Below are 24,739 nucleotides of genomic sequence, written 5' to 3' on the forward strand. Positions count from 1 at the left end.
GTGAAAAAATTAGATTAAAATATTTTAATCTAAGTATGCATCCATCATATAAAAATACCTATGAATCTAGTTTATATGCTAAAATTAATATAAACTGATTTTAGGAATAACAAATGAAAGCCTGTAATCAATTCACATACCTGAATCGCTTTCCCTTTTGCTTTAAACTTGTAACTGAGGTTGAATCTAATTCAATCCCTAGATCTGAGTCGGGACAGCTTCTGAATCAGCAACACAAATGTCTTGCCTCTATGGGTATCCATAGGGCTGACCTCGATAGGCTTCTCTTGATATAATTCACTTGAACTCAAAACCTGAATAGGCTTGAACCAAGTCTGGAGAGGCTTTTAATTTTGAACTTTTTTGATCTTTTTTTCTTGATTCTTAAAGAAATCAAGAATCCTTTCTTGATCCTTCAACTAATCAAGAAGAACAACAATCAAAAAGTGGTTGTAACTAACTCTCAACAAATTTGAGAGCAAAGGGAATAAGAACCAAATAAGTGGCACCAACTAATTGAAACCACCCCTATGTGCCGCCCACCCCTTTTTTTGGCTCCAAGGGAGGATGCCAAGAGAGAGAAGGGGCATGAGCTAGAGAGAGGAAGAGGAGGAGGTGTGGGCCCAGTGAAGGTGGCAGCAAGGAGGGAGGAGGAGAGGTTATATGAGAACTAAAGGGCTAGGGTCTTTTATATAGACAACTTAAGGATGTCCTAATCAAATTAAGTTCCATCATTCCAATCATATTAAAATTTCTAGCCATAATATAGTTAGACCAATTAAATAGGGTACCACCCAAAACATACCCAAAGCCACATCCTACTCTAGGCGTCCCATCATATAGGATCCAATTAGATGTACAAATCAGCCCATATGGTTCCATAAATTCTCTTCAAGGGTTCTTAACTAAGAAACTCTTTCTTAGTTTAATTCAAACCATAAATTAATTATCCAACAATTAGATCTTATTGAATCAAATTTAATTAGATTCAAATCAAGTGTAGAAATTCATTAAAACTTATCATATAAGTAAATCAACCATAAGAGAAATTGGGTTCACCTAGGTGCTAGCAAAGTTAACATGAACCCAATAGGATTTTTTAAATCCATATTAATTGATATTTCATAAATCTAATTATATCTAATGTAGATCTTTTTCTTTTATGTGTGATCCCATAGGTTCAATTCTGTCTGGTAATGAGAAATACCATGATCTCTATTATAGATACACTGAAACCCTTTCAGTGGATCGGAACAGTTCCACTTTAATTTGATAAGGATCATTGATCCAAAATGATCCATTGAGCTCTCACAATCTACCAGTGATATCTAGTAATATGTAGTGGCAATCCAGCAGAATCGAAATAGAACCTTTAGATGTAGTTAATGTATGATACAGTCCCTCTATCACGAGTCCCGACTAAATGGTAGGTCATGGATAAATCATCAAACCCCATCATCAGTCATATGATAGATCCGATCAGTTTAAGTCCTATAATGATTTCAAATGGAAGCTTCTTTCCATTAATCACACTGCTATGGTCATAGACTTATGGACTTAGCTTCTCAAATATCATAGAACTACTCTTCTCTATCAAAATCGATAGATCCCATCTAGATACACATGTTGCTCGTACAGCTCAACTAACTGAAGCCCACATCTAATATAAAAAATTATGATCGAGTTAATGTTTATGTATAGTCAAATTACAGCAATCTTACTATGAGTAACTATGACATCGTAGGTCAAAAGACTAGTTACACAACTATAGCATCGAGATGATCACTAACGATCGAATAAAAATTTATGTAATCTCTCATATGATCACACTTAGTACTAGTTATTCTCCAACAACTACTTGCACTTGCCGCTCAGTATCTCTATACTATAGATTAGAGACTCATCTATCCCGAAGAAAGAAAACTGTGCATCAATTTATCTGGACAAATCACCATCTCTATGACTGTCCTATTGTTAGAAAGGGAAGGATAGATTACATGCATGTATTTCAAAACTATTTTAAAATTACAGCGAAATAAAATAGATTAACTATTTTTATCATACATTAAATCAGATCTAAAACCTTTCCTAACATGGATCTAAGACATATGAAATCTAAATTTAATTTATGAGATCAGATCTCATACCTTATCATGGGTGGAAGAGCTCCGTAGCCGATGATCAAAATCTTGACAGGTTCCTAAAACCGCACAAACATCCAACCTCTACAGGTATCCACACAAGATCCGATTTGATCTGAGACTTGTCTATCTCTCTGGGGTGCTAGCTTTCTTACAGAGAAGATCCTTTGATGATTGGTGTGATCCTTCTTCAAATCTAGAAGATGATCTTCAATCGAAGAAGCAGTCGAGGTAGAAGAAAGGCAGCAGCAGCGTAGCTTTCTTCCTTGGAGTCCCACATCTTGTACCAATGGAGTTTTCCTTTCAAACTTGGCAGGGAGGATGCCAAAAAATTTCTCTCTCACTCTAATGGTTGGCCAAATTTTGTTCTAATCTCAAAAGCCCTCTCAAGGCATCCCAAAGGTAGATCCTTTTGAGGTGGTGCCTGATAGAGTCAAACTCTATCAAAAATTCAAATTAAATTTTAGATTCAAACCAAAACTTATCTCTATCCAAATAAGGGAATAAGTGGTCGACCAAGAGATGGAAAAATATAAAAAACCTCATGCAAATCTGAAATTTGCATGAGGAGAGAAGGGGCGTGGATAATGGGTGGCGCATGGAAGAGTCCATCACAAAATAGACTCTAGGATTTTGGATTGAGCCTCAAACCAAAAATAATTTGGTTTAGACCTAAACACCTAATTAAATCTAACCTAATTAGATCTATAATCAGATTAAATTCTAATCTAATTAAGATTTAATTAAACCTAAATTCAGATCAAATCAAAAATTGATTTCATGACAATTGAGTCATCTCATAACTCAATCAAACCAAACCCAATTTAAGTCAAACTAAATCCAATTCAATTAGACTTGATCTCAAACTTATTTTTTAATCAAATTGAGTTTAATTAGTAATTAAATTACTAATTAATCCTCCTATAACTTTTGCATTGGATTAATTATCAATTGTATTGACAATTATACCCTTAACGATTCATAATCATCGATCAATCATCGGATCAGACAAAAAACTCTTTTGTATGTGATCCCATAGATTCTATTCTATCTGATAGTGAGACATATTATGATCTTTATCATAATATCATCGAAACTCTTTTTGATGGGTTGGAATAATTCAACACTGTCCATCGAGAATCATCGATCATCAAGATAATATTCGTAGGTCCCATAATTCATCAATGACACCTAGCAGTATATAGTGGCAACCTAGTAAAATAAAAGTATGAGCCTCTAGATACAGTTATCATATGATTCTGTCCTTCTATCGAAAGTTTTAATTTGATGGAGGTCATAGATAACTCAACAAATCCCATCGTCAGTCATGTGCAAGATTGGCTCGACTTGAGTTCTCTTGTGAATCTCATGGAAACTTCTTTCCAGAATTCACTCTTGCTTTGGCCAAAAACTTACTGAACTCAGTCTTACGAATCACATAGGACTATATCTTTTCTACTAAGATCGATAGATTCCATCTAAGTGTATTCTACTCTTAACAGTGAACCTGAACCCACCATAGCCAACATACACAGCAAAGATTCGAAAGGCTAGGGATCAAGTAGACATGCAGTCAAACTATAGCAGCCTCACTGCAAATAGCCAATGCACCGCACGTCAAAGGACTAGTCATATCACTATAGTATTGAAAATACCACTGACGAGTGAGTAGACATCCAAATAGTTTCTTGTAATAGTCACGCTCAGTGCAAGTTATTCTCTAACAACCATCTGCATTATCATCCTAGTGTCACTATACTACAGACTCGAGACTCATCTGCCTGTAAAAGAGATGATCGTGTACCGATCTAACTGGATCGATCACTGTCCTCTGTGATGATCCTCTGATCGAGAGTATTTAGAAATTAATCACTAATAGTATATGTCTCAAATTCTCAACACCTTGAGAATATATAAAATTATCTTTGTTAATTTTTTAAACAAATCATGGACACATAAATATGACTGAAAATAAAAATATCCTTTATTAATAATAAAAATTTTATAAGTTTAAATACAAACCCTAAAAATATAAATGTATTAGCCAATAATTGACTTTCTAGGGCACACATCTAATAAACTTCCACTTGACATAAAGCCAATTGGCCATAAACTTAAGACCCATCTTTTCAAAGTGAGCTTCGGTCTTCTGCTAGCTAAGAGGCTTTGCTAGTGGATCTATCACGTTTTGTGTGGAGTCGACTCTCTGCATCTCGACAAACTGCTTCTCGAGATATTCACGTATAATGTGAAATCACATTCAATATGCTTGGACTTCTGGTGAGACCTGGGCTCCTTAGCAAGGGCTATGGCACCATTGTTGTCGCAGTGCAGTGCAATGGCGTCTGATGACATCACACCTAGCTCTGTAATAAATTTTTTAAATCAGAATGCTTTCTTAGTAGCTTCAGAGGTGGCATTGTACTCAGCTTTCATGGTCAATCTATAATGACCAATCGTTTGAAACTTTTTTAGCTAACCAATCTTCCATTACACAGAAAAATACATCCCGACGTAGACCTTCTATCATCGATGTCAGACATAAAGTTTGAATCGGTATATCCTTTCACTTTTAGCTCCAAACCTCCTCCAAAGATTAGGATAAATTCTTAGTTCTTCTCAAGTACTTAAAGATATTTTTTACAGCTATCTAGTGCTCCTCACCTAGATTTGACTTATATCTACTCGTGACACTCATGGTAAGAGCTATATCAGGTCGCATACACAGCATAACATACATAAAACTCTCTATAGCTGAAGCATAAGGGATCTTGCTCATGCGTTGGATCTCTTCAGGTGTGTCAGGACATATTTTTTTCGAAAGATGAATGCCATGTCTAAGAGATAAGAGATCTCTCTTGAAGTTTTTCATGCTGAAATACTTCAGAACCTCCTTTATGTACATTCGCTGTGAGAGTCCTATCATTCTCTTAGATCTATCCCGATAGATCTTAATTCCAAGAATGTAGAAAGCTTCTCCTAGATCTTTCATAGAGAATTTTTTTGACAACCAAATTTTGATCGATATCAGTATAAAAATATCATTCCCAATTAGAAGGATATCATCCATGTATAATACAAGGAACATGATAGCGCTCCCACTGACCTTTTTATACACACACGGCTCCTCATTTTTGATGAAATTAAATGATTTGATTACATCATTAAAGCAAGTGTTCCAACTCTGGGATACTTGCTTAAGTCCATAAATAGACCTTTGCAGCTTGCAGACTTTATGATCACTATCACTAGATGTGAAACCTATAGGCTGCTCCATATAGATATCTTCCTCAAGATATCTATTTAGAAAGACAGTTTTCACATCCATCTGTCGGATCTTATAATCATAATAGGCTACAATCATAAGTAAAGTACGGATGGATTTCAGCATAGCCACTGACAAAAAAGTCTCTTGATAGTCAATGCCTTCGCATTGACTGTAACCTTTTGCCACCAGCCTTGCCTTATAGGTCTCTACCTTACCAGCTAACTTAATTTTTTTTTGTAGATCCATTTATATCTAATAGATACAATACCTTCAAGTGGATCTACTAAGGACTATACTTGGTTGGAATGTATGGAGTCAATTTCTGACTTAATTGCTTTCATCTATTTCTCGGAGCCTACATCTAACATCGCCTCATCATAGGTTTTGGGGTCATTCCTAATAGTCCTATCTCCCACAAGGAACACTTCCTTTAGATCCTCTGTAAGTATACCTAAGTATCTTTCTGGAGGATGGAAGATCCTATTTGATCTACGAGGTGGAGGAGGTACTAAATTTATTGGCTCATTATTGGATTCAGGTTCTTAGACTCGATGCTCTTCAGAGACTTTTTCTTCGAGCTCAATCTTCCTCCCACTACCTCTATCTTGGACAAACTTCTTTTTCAAGAAGATGACATGACGGCTCACAATCACATTGTGATCCTCTGAAAAATAAAAATAGTATCTCATAGATTTCTTAGGATATCCTATAAAATGAGCCCTAAGTGACATAATCTCTAACTTATCTGCTTGTTATCATTTGACATGAGTCAGACATCTCTAAATCTTGAGATACCCAAGAGATGGTTTCTTACCATGCCATAACTCATATGGTGTGGCAGGAATAGATTTAGAGGGAATTTGATTTAAGAGATAAATAGCAAAAAGCAACGCATGTCCCCATAAAAGATTGAAAGATCTGTGAAGCTCATCATAGATCGGACCATATCTAATAGGGTCCAATTCCTCCTTTCGGATACCTCATTAAGCTGAGGCATCTCTGGAAGTATCCATTGTGAGACTATACTGTTATCTTTGAGATATGTCTGAAATTTTTCACTAAGGTATTCTTCTCCTCGATCTGATCGAAGAACCTTTGTGGGTGTTTTTAAATTGCTTCTCTACTTCACATCTGAATTCTTTGAACTTTTCAAAGGCATCATATTTGTGATGCATCAGGTACACAAAATCATATCGTGAGAAATCATCGGTAAAGATTATAAAGTAGAGATAGCCACCCCTAGCCTGTACATTGAATGGACTACACATATTAATGTGTACCAGGGCTAATATCTTAGTGGCTCTTTCCCCATGTCCTATAAAGGGTAGCTTAGCCATCTTTCTTTGAAGATATGACTTAAAAATTGGATAAGACTCGGAAGTCAATGACCCGAAAAGGCCATCTTTCTCCAATTTGTTAAATCTATCCTCTCCAATATGGCCTAGCCTTAGGTGTCAGAGATACTTTTAGCTAGTCCTATCTCTAAGTCCCTTAGACCCTATGGCATTTACAATTTGCTCGTAAATATTAATATTCTCATCTTCATGCAAATGATAAAGTCCATCAATTAAAAAGGCACATGCAATAATTTTATTTTCAAAATAAATTGCACAGAAGTCTTTATTAAAATTAAAATTATATTATCCTATGCTGGCACAGATATAGAAACTAAGTTTCTACTGGCTCCAGGTATATAATAACAATCTTTTAAAAGTAAACTAATTCCTAACGATAACCACAAAGGGTAAATTTCGATGGCTACAACAGCAACTCTTGCTCCATTGTCGATCCAGAGAGTAATCTCGCCTTCCCTTAGCCCTCTAACTTTTTTCAGACCCTGCATGGAAGTGCACAAGTGAGCACTAGAACCAGAATTTAGAACTCAACTAGAAAAAGAGAAAATCATTAGGTTAGTTTCAATAACGAGCAACTCAGACATACCTTCAGAAGGCATGTCCATCTTCTTGTTCTTTAAAGTGGCCAGGTATGCAGGATAGTTTCTTTTCCAGTGACCTTTGACATTGCAGTGAAAATATTTTTCTTTGTCGTTGGTCTTCTTTGGAGTCTGCTTCTTGGGTTTGCTATCGGTCTTTTGCTTCTTTGTAGCTTCTTCTTCTTCTTCCAAGAAGACTTTCTCTTGGAGGAAGCTTGCTCCACAGTTAGAATGGTACTTCTCAAACTTTTCAAGATACTTTCAGCTATCACCAACATGTTCAGCAATTCAGACAAAGAGCTATCAATCTTATTCATATGGTAGTTCATGATGAACTGCCCATACGAATCAGGGAGGGATTGCAGGATCATATCCAGTTGCAATTTCTCATCCATGTTCATGCCTAGCTTCTGAAGCTCTTCAATGTCTTTGATCATTGTCAAATAATGATCATGGATGGATTGCCCATCACGCATCTTTGCTCTGAAAAGTCTCCATAAGACCTCAAAGTGAGCCATGCGACTCTGCTCACCGTACAACTCTTACAGGTGAGTCAGCATATCTCTGGCAGTTCTCATGTCTTCATGCTGTCACTGAAGATTATTGGATATGGACATAAGAATATAGCACTTTGCCTTATTATCTTCATCCATCCACTTCTCAAGTATGGCTCATTGATCAGAGGATGGACGAGCTGGCAACACAGGCGCATCCTGGTCAAGGATATGGTTCAGCTTCTCAAAATTAAAAATAATTCTTAAATTTTGGAGCCAGTCCTTGTAATTGATTCCGGTCAACCTATTGGTGTCAAGGATTCGGGCTAATGGATTTAAACTCGACATGGTTAACTGCAGAGAGAAACAATTTCTAATTAGATATTTTAAACTTGTAAATGTTTGTTATTGAGGCTTTAATAAACAAACAAGAGCTCCCACTATTTCTACGGATCTCCCACACTCCTCGGGTGAAGAAAACAAAAACCTATACGTGATCAGTTTCTAGTGGGCACTGTAGTCCCATTAATTTATGTGCACCTCACCTAACAGTTATTGATAACACATAAACCAATGAGTGGATAACTCTTTATCCATTGCTTCACTAAGCAAGATGCAGCTGGTTCAATCTTTAAGTTCTGTGGCCTCACCTAACAGTTATTGACACATTTCTTAGTTAAGTCAGACCCACCGAACACCAGCGGATGCAAAGCCATCATTGGGATCCTCACCTAATAGTTATTGGGCCCAACCTCATCTCTACCCTAGGGTATCTAATGCCATAGAGTGGTTGTACCTATCCGATGCAATCGAACTACTGTGACCAGTCGAGAACGATCAACATCAGGTAGGCACCCGCATCTCTACAACGATGGAAGACCACTGGACTTAATATTAATTAAGAAGATTTAGGTTCAGGTCTCATCCTTAATTAGTCATATTAGATATGACTAACCTAGTGGCATGGGTTAGCTCGAATCATTAGCAACCTAAGTCAAGACTTAATCAACCATATTGGCCAAGTAAGTGAGATCGATGGGAGAGTATGCCATTAACTTAATCTATACGAGTAGCTCTCAATTAAAAACCATCGATCGAACTGTCAAACTTACCTTAGACACCAATCAGTCAATAAGCATTGATCAGGTCAGCTAGTTAATTCAGGCTCAAATCACGAAGCCAAATTAGATCTTTTGATTGGATCGACAACATATGGCTGTTAGTCGATCTGACCAAACTTATAACTATTCAGGTTGGACATGAGAGATTAAACCTAAACCTAACCAACTATTGATTCAGTTTGATCAACCGCTCAAACTAGACCTAATTGAGCTATCCAACCCATTAACCCATGTTTTATGTAGTAAATTTTAAATTTTAAATTCTGAATTTTAGATCTTTAATTTTACATCTTAGTTCTTAATTAAGTATATTATGATCATGGATTTAGTTTAGATGTTGAAATAATTTCAGATCTAAACTACACTAGGTTTACATTTCAAACAAGATGACATATAGCATTGTTTTAGATCTAAATTAAATTCACATATCATATATGAAAAATTAGATCTAAAACTAATTAAGCATGTATCATATGCATGGAAAATTAGAATTAAAGAAAGATCAAATAAGATTGAAAACTATTTTCAAAAACTATTTATCAAAAATCAGATCTAGATTTTTAGATCAATAATCTAAAATATCCATACATCTCATACATGATTCAATAATTTTTAGATCTAAATAAAACTAAAATAAAATATTTAAATTAAAAACTAACTTTCAGATCTAAGATTAAAATTCGATTAAATATGTCTCTTATGATCGAATGACCATAGAGATCAATCCAATCTGAATACTATGCATAAGGAATACAGATCTATGCCTTTCATACATGATTTAATAATCTCAGATCTGAATAAAATTGAAATAAATCATTTAAATCAGAAACTAACTTTCAGATCTAAGATTAAAATTTGATTAAATATGTCTATTACTAGAAAGAGAAGGGTAGATTACATGCATGTATTTCAAAACTATTTTGAAATCACAGTGGAATAAAATAGATTAACTATTTTAATCACGTATTAAATCAGATCTAAAACTTTTTCTAACACAGATCTAAGATATATGAAATCTAAAATTAATTTATGAGATCAGATCTCATACCTTATCGCAGGTGGAAGAGCTCCGCAGCCGATGATTAAAAACTTGATAGGTTCCTAGAGCCGCACAAACATCCGACCTCTACAGGTATCCACACGAGATCCGATCTGATCTGAGACTTGTCTATCTCCTCAAAGTGTTAGCTCCCTTGTAGAGAAGATCTTTTGATGATTGGTTTGATTCTTCTTCAGATTTGGAAGACGATCTTCAATCGAAGAAGCAGTGGAGGTAGAAGAAAGGCAGCAGTAGCGCAGCTTTCTTGCTCGGAGTTCCACGCCTTGTACCAATAGAGTTTTTCCTTCAAACTTGGAAGGGAGGATGCCAAAAAGTTCCTCTCTCACTCTAGTGGTCGGCCAAATTTTGTTCTGATCTGAAAAGCCCTCTCGACGTGTCTCAAAGATAGATCCTTTTAAGGTGGCACCTGATAAAGTCTTGATAGAGTCAAACTCTATCAAAATTCAAATTAAATTTTAGATTCAAACCAAAACTTATCCCTATCCAAATGAGAGAATAAGTGGTTGATCAAGAGATGAAAAAACATAGAAAACCTCATGCAAATCTAAAATTTACGTGAGGAGAGAAGGGGCATGGATAATGGGTGGCGCATGGAAGAGTCCTGCACAAAATGGACTCTAGGATTTTGGATTGAGCCTCAAACCAAAAGTAATTTGGTTTAGATTCAAACATCTGATTGAACCAAATCTAATTAGGTCTCTAATCAGATTAAATCCTAATTCAATTAAAATTTAATTGAACCCAAATTCAGATCAAATCAAAAATTGATTCCATGGCAATTGAGTCATCTCATAACTCAATCAAACCAAACCAAATTCAAGTGAAACTAAATCCAATTCAATTGGACTTGATCTAAAACTTATTTCTCAATCAAATTGAGTCTAATTAGTAATTAAATTATTAATTAATACTCCTACAACTTTTACACTAGGTTAATTATCATATTGACAATTATACCCTTAACGATTCATAATCATCGATCAATCATCGGATCAGACAAAATTTTTTTTTTTGTGTGATCCCATAGGTTCTATTCTATCTGGTAGTGAGACACATTATGATCTTTATCATAATATCATCGAAACTCTTTTCGATGGATTGGATCAATTCCAACACTGTCCATCGAGATCATCGATCATCAAGATAATACTCGTGGGTCCTACAATCCATCAGTGACACCTAGCAGTATGTAATAGCAATCCAGTAGAATGAAAGTATGAATCTCTAGGCATAGTTATCATATGATTCTGTCATTCTATCGAAAGTCCTGACTTGACAGAGGTCATGGATAACTCGTCAAATCCCATCGTCTGTCATATGTAAGATTGGCTCGACTTGAGTTCTCTTATAAATCTCGTGGAAACTCCTTTCTAGAATTCACTCTTGTTTTGGCCAAAGACTTACTGAACTTAGTCTCATGAATCACGTAGGACTATATCTTTTCTACTAAGATTGATAGATTCCATCTAAGTGCATCCTACTCTTAACAGTGAATCTAAACCCACTATAGCCAATATACACAGTAAGGATCCGAATGGCTAGGGACCAAGTAGATGTGCAGTCAAACTATAATAGCCTCACTGTAAATAGCCAATACACCGTAGGTCAAAGGACTAGTCAACCACTGTAGAATTGAGAATACCACTGATGAGTGAGTAGACATCCAAATGATTTCTCATAATGATCATGCTCAGTGCAAGTTGTTCTCTAACAACCACATGCATTATCACCGTAGTGTCACCATACTACAGACTCGAGACTCATCTACCTATAAAGGGGATGATCGTGCACCGATCTAACTGGATCGATCACTGTCCTCCATGATGATCCTCTGATCGGGAGTATTTAAAAATTAACCACTAATAGTGTATGTCTCAAATTCTCAACACCTTGAGAATATGCAAAATCATCTTTATTAATTTCTAGGACAAATCATAGACACATAAATATGACTGAAAACAAGAATACCCTTTATTAATAATAAAAGTTTTATAAGTTCAAATACAAGCCCTAAAAATACAAATGTGTCAGCCAATAATTGACTTTCTAGGGCACACATCTAACACCTATAATTGGAAGCAATTTAGAAATCAATCATACATATTTCTAATTCTTAATATTTGAGAATATGTATCATAGCATCAATTCTAAAGAAAATTCAAGGATACATAACATTTGAATGTAAAAAGAAAATTTACCCTTTATTGATTAAATCAATAGTTTAAGTACAAATTTGTGTCACAGAATAAAAATGTGTCAGCCAACAATTGGCTTCTAGGATATATATCTAACAAAGAGATGGTGGTATTTAATAGGCATGGAGTGTCAACTTGGGAATAACTTTTATTTTTAAAAAAAATTATAATTTAGAAGGATAACAAAACTCAATATGAATCATTTTGGGCACTATGGGGAGGACTAGACAAGGTTTAGAAGTGAGATCCGATATATTGAGAAGCCAAATAATATACCAAACTTCCAAATAGTATGCCAAACTTCTGGATAACATAACTTCATGCATTATGTCTGATTGATGCTTTTGTGGAAATCAGATAGCTTTTCGAGCTCTGTAAAGGGATATAGTACACCAAGAGATTACGTCTATCATTAAGTTCCAAAGTAAGCTTGTCAAAGCAATAATTTTCTTTTCAGAAAAAGACTTTGACATGGCATATTCATAATCCAAAAAAAAATCAGGTGAAGCAGTTGAAGGCAAAATCGATGAATAAATTAAAGTTCATCTCCCATAGGATTTTAGCATTTTTACAATTATTTCTACTGGTTATATTTGTTTCACAAAAACTATATCCTCTTTAATTAGAAGAGAAATTCTATCTGAATTATATAAGGATAGATCTTACTAATATAAATAAAAAATATGTAACTTAGTTGCTATTTGATAACGATAGAAAAGAGGATCTAGATCCTCACTACCATGTAAATTTTGTCAAGACATTCAAATTGAGCAGATCGAGGGAATAACCTCCTCCATGGTTGGATCAATTTATATTGAGGTTATTCATATCAAACCCTTGGTTGTTTACTATGTTATATTAATTTCTATCAAACAAAAAGCTTATTCTTATCTCTTGATTTTAATGGCCATTCATGTTTAGTCCCTGGCTGGTACACATTTATATAACTACGTGCAAAACTGATGACCATATACAGATTCAAGTCTAACAATGTGCACTACAATATGCCAGTTGAACATGTATGCAGAGAAGAAACATTTATTTTAGCCATAGATGTTTGATCTAAAAGTTAGATATTGGATATAATCAATTTTGTATGACCTAAATGTGCTTCAATCCGCTGGTGTTATTTAGCTAGTCTCCCGCCATAAATATGTCATTTTCATAAATGTCCAAGCCCTCTATTTTCCTCTTGGTTAGCAAACTCCATAGCCTAGACCATATTATGAGCTCCTTGATTAAAATATCCTAAATATTTGTATTCCTGAACACCTTAGGTTGTAAATTGACCAGTGAAATGATCAAGAACATCTTTTACGGTGAAACATTTTGGGGTAGGGCACAAATTAGGGGGCTCAGTTGGAAGAGTAACATTAACACCAGATCCTGTTTTTTTTCCTAAACATCAATACTGAACTCGTTTGTACGACGGCCACAAGTTTCCTCCATGGAGGCCTTATCACATAAGATGATGACAAACTAGGTAAAATCCCATGAGGAAAATACCATTATTAAGCAGGTTTTTGAACCATAAATCCTTCAACTCTTGCTGTTGACAGGGTATTGCTCAGGAGATTTGCCTTTGTCAAAATGAATCAAGTAGCCACCGCACTTTGGGCATTCCTTGGTCCCCTTAGTAACCATCATATAAATGTAGCAGGCCCCGCATCCCACGGCAACAAGGTAGTTTCGAGGTTCAGCAGCCTTCCTGGAATTAGATGAAACAAGAGGAGATGGGAAAAAGGGTTGGACATGGCTGGAACCGTCTCCCTTCTGATACAATCTATCATCATTGAGGTAATTGGTGGTAGGCTTGTAGAAGTAGTGGCTCTTGTATAAGCTATAGATATTACAATGTTCTTCATAGGTCCTCTTTATTCCATTCTTCATGTTCGCATGGTAAATCTTATGGGCCTGTAAAATTGGAAAAAGGAAATTACAAGAAGAGGAATCAAAAAACAAGTCTTCAAGATGGAAGAATTCAGATTTGGATACAAGAAATGATAAAGAAATATGATGTTGTTAACAATAATATTAGATTTGTACATCTAAACGAAAATCCATTAACATATTAAGAAACAATCTATCAGCAAACAGAACATGGCAAGCTTAAATAGGACGGAGCTAAATATAAAAGGACTCATTTTGATTGACGCTAAGTTATTTAAAGAAGATATATTTCATGGAAGACAATAGAATAATACATAATCTTAGAAAAAATCAATAACAAAGAAATACTGACTATTTAAAACTGATGAACAGAGCTAGATGGAGCTGACGAGAAGATAATAAAACATGGGGATACAAGCAAATGATGATCCATTTATCAAAATTAATGTGCATGTTCAGTATATATGTGAGAGATGGCAAGAATGTTAGATGTATATCCTAGAAGTCAATTAGGCTTACATATTTATTTTTTCTAGGATATAGTTTTATACTTGATCTTATTATTTATTAATAATATTGGATAGTTTATTTCCATTCATGTTGTGTATGTATTCACGAATCATCCAAAAAATTAATAAGATGATGACACATATTCTTAAGAGTTGAGAATTTAATGCATGTGTCATTGGTGATTAATTTCTAAATTACTTCCGATCGATAGATCGTCATAGGAATAGTAATTGATCTGGTAAGATGGGTGTACGGATTGCTTCTTTTCAGATAGACGAGTTTTGAATCTATAGTATGGGGACACTAGAACGATAGTGCAGGTGTTTATTAGAGAATAAAGGTATCGAGTATGACTAATACGAAAAGTCATTTGAATGTCTACTCACTCATCAGTCTCTTTTTCGATGCTGTAGTGGTATGATTGGTTCTTTGACCTATGGTATCTCGGCTATTCACAACGGGATTATTGTAGTTTGATTGTACATACACTTGATCCCTACCTATTCGGATCCTTATGATGCAGATTGGTTATAGTAGGTTCATTGTAGAAGTAAGATGTGCACCTATATGGGATCTATAGATCTTGGTAGATAAGGAGTAGTCCTATGTGATTTATGAGATCGAATTCTGAAAATTATGGCCATGGCACTGTGAATAATAGAAAAAAATTTTATAAAATTTCACAGTATGAACTTGTTGGGTATAAAATAACCTCAGCCGAAGTTCGTAAGAAGCCAACACTCCCAGAGCTCTTCCGGCTTCCGATCTTGTACGGTGTTTTTCTGAACTCCCCCGGCTGTCTGAGCTTCCACAATACCATCCGGACTCCTCCAGCAGTCGACCTTCCATAGTGTCCTCCAGATTCTTCCAACGGACGAACTCCTATCGTGCCATCTGGACTTCTCTGATAATGAACTCCTTCAGTCGTCTATCGGACTGATCTAAATACTCTTTGGGCTTCATTATCAGCTGACTTTCTATAGTGATCGACTACTCTTTGAATCTCTTCCAGACTTCTTCCTGCCACGATCGACTTTACTCCGAACTTCTTTCGGACTTTGTCAATGTCTGAGCTTCTCCAACAGCAGGACTTCTACAGTAACTAGACTCCATCCAAGTTTCTACGGTGGTCGACTGCCTTCCGAATTTCATCCGAGCTCCTACAAGAGTCGGACTCATTCTGAGCTTCTACAGCGGATGGATCCCAAACAAACTTCTACAATGGACGGGCTCCACCAGTCGGATCTTTATTCCAAACTTCTATTGCAAGCGGATTTCATCCGAGCTTCTACAATAAGAAGTCTTCATCCAAGCTTCCACGGCAACCGATCTTCATCCGAGCTTCTACAGTAAGCGGCCTCCTACAAGAATCAGACTCCGTCTGAACTTCTATAATAGAATTGAATCCCAGACTCCTCCAACGGACAGTCTTCAGACGAGCTTCTACATCAGACAAATTTCAGACGAACTTCTCTAGCAATCAGACTCCTGTCGGATTTTTCCAACAGAAAGTTTCCATCCGAGCTTCTACAGCAGATGACTTCCACCTGCAGCATCAGCGCCTAAGGCACCCAACAACAGTGGACTCATCAGCAACCTCGAAAATATCCAAGCTTCTCTTAGATTGCTGAGACAGAGAGCCATTCCGCTCTGCCAAACATCCCAGCCGAGCTTCAACCATCCAGCCCGAACTCTCTGGCAAGTCGCGACAATGGACACCATTCCACTCTCTATAACAGATTCCACGTGGCCCCACCACCCTCTGGCAAGTCACGACGATGGACACCACTCCACTCTCCGTAACAGATTCCACGTGGCCCCACCACTCTCTGGCAAGTCACGACAACGGACACCACTCCACTCTCCGTAACAAACTCCACGTGGCCCTGGACGGCCCACTACCAGGCAGTTATGGACGTCGCTATCAAGCGGTTACGCTCCTCATCTATAAAAGAGATGAAGCAAAATTTGAGTGTAAGGGTAAAATGGTAATTTTAAAACTTTTTTAAAATTACTATTTTACAGTGAAAATAATTAATTAATCTAATTAATTAACATGTGTTTACCCTATACTAGGATCTAAATATGATATATAGCATGCATACATTTAAATTTGAAATTCAAATTTGAACAGTAAATAATTTACTGTTCTGTGTTTAGAACACAATACCTTTGTACGGGTAGTCGATCACCGCAATCTGATCATCGTCGGAAGGCTCTGATCATCGTAATACAGCTACACAGTGTGTCTGGCCTTTGCGGATCATCAACACGAGGATCTCGGTCTGATCGGCTCCTCACGAGTGCTAGCTCGTTATAGAGCCCTTTCGACGGCTGATGCTGATCGAACTCCTTCGATCGATATCTGTCGATTCCACAGATACTCTAAATCATCAGCAAATGTGCTTGAGAGGTAGATGATTCTCTTCCTTGAATTTGGTGGGCTCATGACACTCGTAGCTCACTAACTCACTTCCCGAACCCCAGGCTGAAACCCTAGGGAACACACTGAAAACCCTGCGCCCAATTTTCTTTCTTTTCTTTCTTTTTCTCTTAGAAGGTTTTGGACCTTCACCTTATACACAAGGCTTCCTCATGCCCCACTTTCTTTCTCAGAATTTTTCTATGCACGCCCCATCCTTCTTCTCTTTTTAAAACAATGTCGAACGTGTCTTATCCGTGTGAGAAGATAAAGACAAGTGGTTACACATTTGAATTCAAATCAAATTGAATTCAAATGCAAACCAACTCATCCCTATCGACTTGGGAATGAGAAGAGAAGGTGTGAGGCTGCATTGTGCATGAAAAGGTTTCACGAGAAACTCTTTCTCATGTGAGATATGGGGCGCTAAAGTGGATAAGGTCATGAAGGTGCAAGAGATAAGTTATCCATTCAAATTCAAACACGCTTTGAATTTGAATGGCTAACTAATCAATTTTATCCAAAGATTGGTGCACAAGAGTGGGTGTGAGAAGGGCTTTGTGTGAGAGAAAATTCATGAGAAGTTTCTTCTCATGAATTCAAATGGGTGCAGAGATATGAGGTGGCGCAGGGATTCAAATTCAAATGGTGGTTTAATCTTAATTGAACCAACCTAATCAAAATAGATTAAGCACAATTAGACTAAATTAAACCCAACTTAATTAGGCTTAATTAGGCTCAATAAAATTTTAATCAAATCAAGAATTAACTAAGCCCAACCCTTGATCAAATTAGGGACCAAACCATCTCGACGATTAGGTCAACTCTTAACCTAATCGGGTCAAACCCAACTGAATCCAATTCAATTGGACTTGATCCAAAAATAATTACTCAATCAAATTGAGTTAATTAATGATCAAATTACTAATTAAATCTCTCAAAAATATTGAGTCCAAATCCGATGGGCAATCGGGTATCAAAGTCCATCAATATGAAACCTTGATCGAAGAGTCCCAAATCAGTGGGACTCTTGACCCCGGTACCCAAAATGTGTGGGACTCATGATCAGAGAATCCTGATTCTTGATCATAGAGTCCGAAATACGTAGGATTCATAGTCTACGAATATTAGGACTCTTCATCAGCCATCAGATCAGATAGGAACCTCTAATGTGTGTGACCCCACAGGTTCGAACCTAAGCCGATAGCACAGGAACCAATTCCTGTACTAATCGAAGTGACCATCTAGTAATGGTATCCAATGTCTGGATAGGTCGAATAGTCACAATCACAATATTTAGAAGCTACATGAATATGGTTACTGTATAATTCATCCCTTTTGACCCCTGTGTTTAGGATGACTCAGGGTTAAATTGTCAACCCTGATTAGATCATCCGAATCATGCTCAACTCAAACAATCCTGTGACTCCTCACTAGGACTACCCTAGCCAAGGTTTTGCTAAATTGAAACATGACTATACACAGCTCCAGAACTGGAGTGGTCAATCCCATCTTGACACACGCACCGACAAGTCAAGTACTTGACTACACCCAGCAGCCTTCCGTCACTGAATTAGAAATTCAGATAGTCCAATGCCTAAGTGCAGTGAGTTGCTTGCAAGTCACCATGGCAGTCTCAGGTCGGAGGGATATTTATACCCACATCCCATCGGAATAAATCTTGACAACAGAGATAGCTTCAGAGTCGGTCACGTTCAGTGCAGATGTACCCTTACATCTCACCTGTATGCCATACCAGTGTCTCCACACTCCTTGGTTAAGAGGACAACCAACCTATATGGCACACAATGACCTATGCTCGATAAACATTGTTGTCCTTGGTAACAACATATCATTTGGTCGCGAATAGGTTTAAGGACTAAACGATAAATCCTCCTTTGTCGAGTCTAAATAGTCCTAAGGACTTCACCACAACACAGGAGTTCATTAGAAGATGACAATTTGTGATGAAAAATATCAAAATAACTTTTATTTATTTATAATTTATATACTAATACAAAAAGAGCACAATCATCAACAGGCTGACGATTGGCTTTGGGATACTATTCCCAACAATCTCCCACTTGGCCTAAAGCCAATCGGTGTAGTATCTAATACCCATCTTCGACTTGAAGTCGTCGAACTTCTTCACCGCAATGGCTTTTGTGAATGGGTCGGTCAGATTCTCCTTTCCATTGATCTTCTGAAGGTCGACGTCACCTCGATCCATAATTTTCCAGATGAGATGGTAGCGGCGCAGAATATGCTTCGCCCGCTGGTGTGCCTTTGGTTCCTTCGCCTGAGCAATGGCTCCAGAGCTGTGACAGTAGAGCAGAACTGGACCAACAAGGGAGGGTGCTACTCCAAGCTCGGTGATGAATTTTCTCAGCCACACCGCTTCTTTGGCAGCATCTGATGCAGCGACATACTCCACCTCGCAAACTGAATCAGCCACTGTGTGTTGCTTGAAACTCTTTCAGCAGACAGCCCCACTATTAAGGGTAAAAATAAATCCCGACACACTCTTGCTGTCATCATGATCAGACTGAAAACTAGAGTTTGTAAACCCTATAAGTCTCAAGTCTGATTCACCATAAACAAGCCACTGGTCCTTAGTATTTCTCAAATACTTCAGGATGGTTTTAACAACCTTCTGCTGATTCTTCTCTGGATCAGATGGTATCTACTCACTACCCCTAGTGAGTATGCCACATCTGGTCGTGTACATGTCATGGCATACATGATAGATCCCACTGTCGAAGCATATGAAATTCTATTCATACGCTCTCTCTCTTGAGGTGTTGTCAGACAATCCCTCTTCGAGAGAGAAATTCCATGGCCTATCGGTAGATAGCCTTTTTTGAAATTCTCCATGCTGAACCTTTCAGCATAGTATCAATGTACGTGGACTGGAATAAGCCAAGCAGCCTTTTAGATCTATCCCTATAGATCCTCATCCCCAGGATGTAGGAAGCTTCTCCCAGATCCTTCATGGAGAATTGTGATGACAGCCAAATCTTTATTCCCTGTAATGCAGGGATATCATTCTCGATTAAGAGAATGTCATCCACATACAATACAAGAAATACTATTACTGGACCATTAGCCCACTTATAAATGCAGGGCTCTTCTCCATTCTTAACGAAGCCATACGTCTTGATCGTCCTATCAAAACGTATGTTCCAACTCCGGGATGCCTGCTTAAGTCCATAAATGGACCTCTATAGCCTGCACACCTTATACTCATCTGTGGATGTGAATCCTTCAGGTTGTATCATATATCATCCAGCTCTCCGTTTAGAAAAGCTGTCTTCACATACATCTGTCAGATTTCATAGTCCAGATGGGCAGCTATCGCAAGCATAATCCGAATGGATTTGAGCATTGCCACAGGAGAAAATATCTCGTCATAGTCTATACCATAACGTTGACGATATCCCTTGGCAACCAGACGGGCTTTATAGGTTTTCACCTTTCTGTCTGTGCCCCTCTTCCTCTTAAAGACCCATTTACACCCTATGGGTTTTACTCCTTCGGGTGGGTCAACCAATGTCCACACATCGTTGACCTTCATGGACTCCATTTCGGATTTCATGGCCTCATGCCATTTCTTAGAGTCAGGTCTCTGCATTGCATCCGAGTAGGTGATCGGATCCTCATCATTTTCATCAAGTTCGATAGGATCGTCGTTCCGGACCAAGAAACCATAGTATCTGTCCGATTGATGTGGTACTCTACCAGATCGCCTTAAGGGTGCATGAACAATGGACTCTACTAGATCGCCTTAAGGGTGCATGAACAATGGGCTCCAGATTTGATTTAATCAAATTCGATTCAGATTCAGCTACTTGTGTCAGTTTTTTCACCTGCCGAATTTTCTCAAGTTCGACCTTAGAGGCAACAGTCCCTTTACCAAGGAACTCCTTTTCTAAAAAGATTGCCTTAAGGCTGACAAACACCTTTTACTCATCAGCTAGGTAGAAATAATACCCTTTGGTCTCTTTTGGGTATCCTATAAAATTACACTTGTCAGACCTAGGTCCAAGCTTGTCCGTAATTAAACGTTTAACATAAGTCGGACACCCCCAAACCCTAAGGTGCGAGAGTACTGGCTTACGTCCTATCCATAACTCATATGGTGTTTTGGTTACAGACTTACTCGGAACCCTATTTAGAAGGTAACAAGCCGATTTGAGCGCATATCCCCAGAGGGAGATCGGCAGACCAGCAAACCCCATCATGGATCGGACCATGTCCAACAAGGTCCGATTCCTCCTTTCAGACACACCATTATGCTGTGGTGTTCCAGGAGGAGTCCATTGAGAGAGAATCCCATTCTCTCCTAAATATGTCAGAAACTCATTGGAAAGGTATTCACCTCCTCGATCAGATCGAAGAGTTTTAATACACTTTTCAGTTTATTTTTCTACCTCATTTCGGAATAGTTTGAACATTTCAAATGACTCTGACTTATGCTTCATTAAGTAGACATACCCATACCTCGATAGGTCGTCTGTGAAGATTATGAAGTAGAGATATTCACCTCTTGCACTTGAGCTCATGGGTCCACATACATCAGAATGTACCAGACCTAAGAGTTCACTGGCTCACTCACCTTTTTCAGTAAAAGGTGACTTGGTCATCTTTCCAAGCAGACAGAACTCACAGGTTGGAAGTGATTCATAATCACCAACTTCAAAAATTCCTTCTTGAGCCAACCTGTTTATCCTGTTCTTATTGATATGACCTAGCCTACAGTGCCAAAGGTAGACTTCTGACACATTATTTATTCTAGGATGTTTACCGGAGGTTTGAACCACATTAACAGGCTGTGACAGTAAGTAAATTCCATTATCTAGTTGTCCAACAAATATTGTAACACCATTCAAAATGATATTGCAAATATTTCTTTTTATTAAAAATTGATAACCGTACATGGCTAAAAGGCCTACAGAAATAATATTTAATAAAAAGTTTGGACAATAGTGACATTCACTTAGAATTATATTACGAGAATTGATTACAAGGTTCATGATTCCTAAAGCTAGAACTGAAACTTTGCTTCCATCTTCAACGTTCAGGAACCTCTCGCCATCATCAAATTTCTTACTGACCTACAGACCCTGTATCGAATTGCAAATATGATAAGGACTTCCGGTATCCAATACCCAGGTAGTAGTATCACAAATGAAAAAGTTGCAAGGTGTTATCATATAATTACCTTGCTTCTTCTTCGGCCTGTTTGGGTCCAGGGAGGCAATGTATAGAGGACAGTTCCTCTTTCAGTGACCCTGCTTCTTGCAAAAGAAGCACTCCGCCTGGCTCTGGTCAGGCTTGCGCTTCTTAGTCTGACACTGTGCAGACGTCCCAGCATGCGGCTGCACCTTCTTGTTCTTGTTCTTCTTTCCTTTCTTAAAGGGTCGACGATCAGAAGAAGATCCTCCCACAACATTCACTGACTCCTTATGGAGCTGGTGGTCCTTCTCAAAGTTCTACAGCAACTCCAACAAGCCGTGGTAGTTCACTGCAGGCTTTGTCATTCGAAAATAAGTAAGGAAGGGGAGGAAGGATTTGGGCAATGAATTAAGGATCGCATCTTTACCGAGCTGCTCATGCAAGAGAAAGCCTAGTTTATTTAGACGTTCAATCATTTCGATCATGTACAGTACATGATCAGTGACTGAGGCCCCATCCTCATCCGAGCATTGAAAATGGCATAACTAGTTTTATGCCTTTCAACATCGTCAGAAGTGCCAAAGGAGTCGTTCAACATTTGAAGCATCTCCTGTGGCTGGGCATTCTCAAACCTGCGGTTGAACTCATCATTCATTGCCGCCAGCATTATGCATCGAATGGTGGTGCGGTCGTTGAGCCACTTCTTGTAAGTATCTCGGATCATCCCTCTAGCATTCGGGGCTGGCTCCTCAGATGCTGGATCCGTTACAACATAAAAGATCCGCTCATGCTCAAGGATGATTTTTAATTTTCGATACCAGCTATCGAAATTAGGTCTCATAAGCTTGTCATTATCTAATAATGACCGGAGTGATAGGGTAGTGGCCATAACTGCATAAAGAAAAACCAGACCTCTATTAGTACATAAATTATTAATACTAAAGACTTGGACTTTAGTCTAAAGTTTCTTCCAATATTTTTACGAACTGATAGCCTCAACCTCCAATTCATAGAATTACTTTAATTCTTTAGTGGGTACTAGAATCCAAACAGACTACACATGAGCCCAACTTTGGTTGGTCAACCCATGTGCATCTATGGGTAGGTTCATAACCAGTTGTTTCTCTAAACAACTTCTAGTAATCAATTTTGCCCCAGAACCTAATCAGTAGGCTTTGGCCTCCACTGAAAAGATCTGGTTAGGTCCAACCATTAACATGACTTGATTCGATGAATCGAACCAATAAATGATCAGGTCCGACTTTGGCCAGCCAACCTGACCACCATCAGAAAGACTTAATCAAATTATCATACTATGAATGATAATTCCATTAGTCAATAAGCACCAGGCCTTTGGGCCTCCAATGATTATTAAACTAATAGACTCATTATCACTCACTTAATGGGAGGCTATGAGTTAGTTATCACTATAACTTAATCATTTTAGGGACCTAATAATTTTTGAGGATTTCTTAAAGAATAGAAGAGAAGAAATTAACCAGCCAATTTCAATCCTCCCACTGACTTCACCAAGTCAGATTAAAAAGGATTTAATCAAAGCTGGCATTAGGAGCACCGAAATCAGTCACACTGATTATCTAATGACATGGGTGAGCCCTAATTATCAAGTGATCTAATCAAAATCTAACTCACCAGGTTGGCCAGGTAAGTGAGATCAGTGGTGGGGATAAGTCATTAACTCGTCAGAGATCAAATCAATGCGAGTAGATCCCACTTAAGAACCACTGGTCAACTGCCAAACTTACCTTAGAAACCAACCGGTTCATTAGTTTTAATTTGATCAACTAGTAAATAAGGTTCACCGCGTAGCCATGAATTAAGTCTATCTTGGTCTAGTTAAAGACATGGATCCATTCAACTACAACTATTGGAGTTGAGTCTAGAGTGTCCTTGACCTAATCTAATTCAACTTTTGATTAGATTTGATCAATTACTCTAATTTAGTCTATTTCTTTAAGCTAACAATAGATCTAACCTAATTATGGACCTAATTCATCTAACCCATTAACCCACAAGTTTATGCAATTATCTTAGGTCTTAATTCACAATTCTAGACCAACTTGACAATACTTAATTCTTTTAATTAAGTATTTGGGCTGATGGGTCAGGGTTTGGCTTTTCAAAAATAATTTTCAAATTTGAAAGGTTTTATTTTTTGTTCACCAAAATATGTTGACTCATTTCACAAATAGATCAGCACATTTCATAAATAGCAATCCTATTGCTAATTACATAATAGAAAATAACTCAATCAAAATAAATCATGAATATTCTTTTAGATCTAATCTAACACATTCATGATAAATTTTATAATTGAACCTTATAATTAAGTCCTTTCGCTGCTTCATCTGCATGGGATATAATTGTAGCGGCACCCTACCGCCATAGGAGACCCCATCGAATGGGAGGAGAGGGCCTTTAAACCTTACTTTTCTCCTATGACCAACGGCCATGGCAACCAACCCAATTAGATTACTTGCTACTTGGATCAAGTATATCTAAAAATATA

General features: G+C 37.6%; 1 protein-coding gene across 1 annotated transcript in view; it reads right to left on the reverse strand.

Annotated features, from left to right (window-relative positions):
• Positions 1-13,751: 13,751 nt before the first annotated feature.
• LOC140859312 (protein CURLY FLAG LEAF 1-like) overlaps positions 13,752-24,739 on the reverse strand; it is a 29,998-nt gene continuing 19,010 nt past the window's right edge. The window contains exon 3 of the mRNA XM_073260974.1: positions 13,752-14,126. Coding sequence (XP_073117075.1) covers positions 13,752-14,126 — 375 coding nt within the window. The remainder of the gene's footprint in view (positions 14,127-24,739) is intronic.

This window comes from Elaeis guineensis, chromosome 7, assembly GCF_000442705.2.
Source record: "Elaeis guineensis isolate ETL-2024a chromosome 7, EG11, whole genome shotgun sequence".
NCBI classification, from domain to species: domain Eukaryota; kingdom Viridiplantae; phylum Streptophyta; class Magnoliopsida; order Arecales; family Arecaceae; genus Elaeis; species Elaeis guineensis.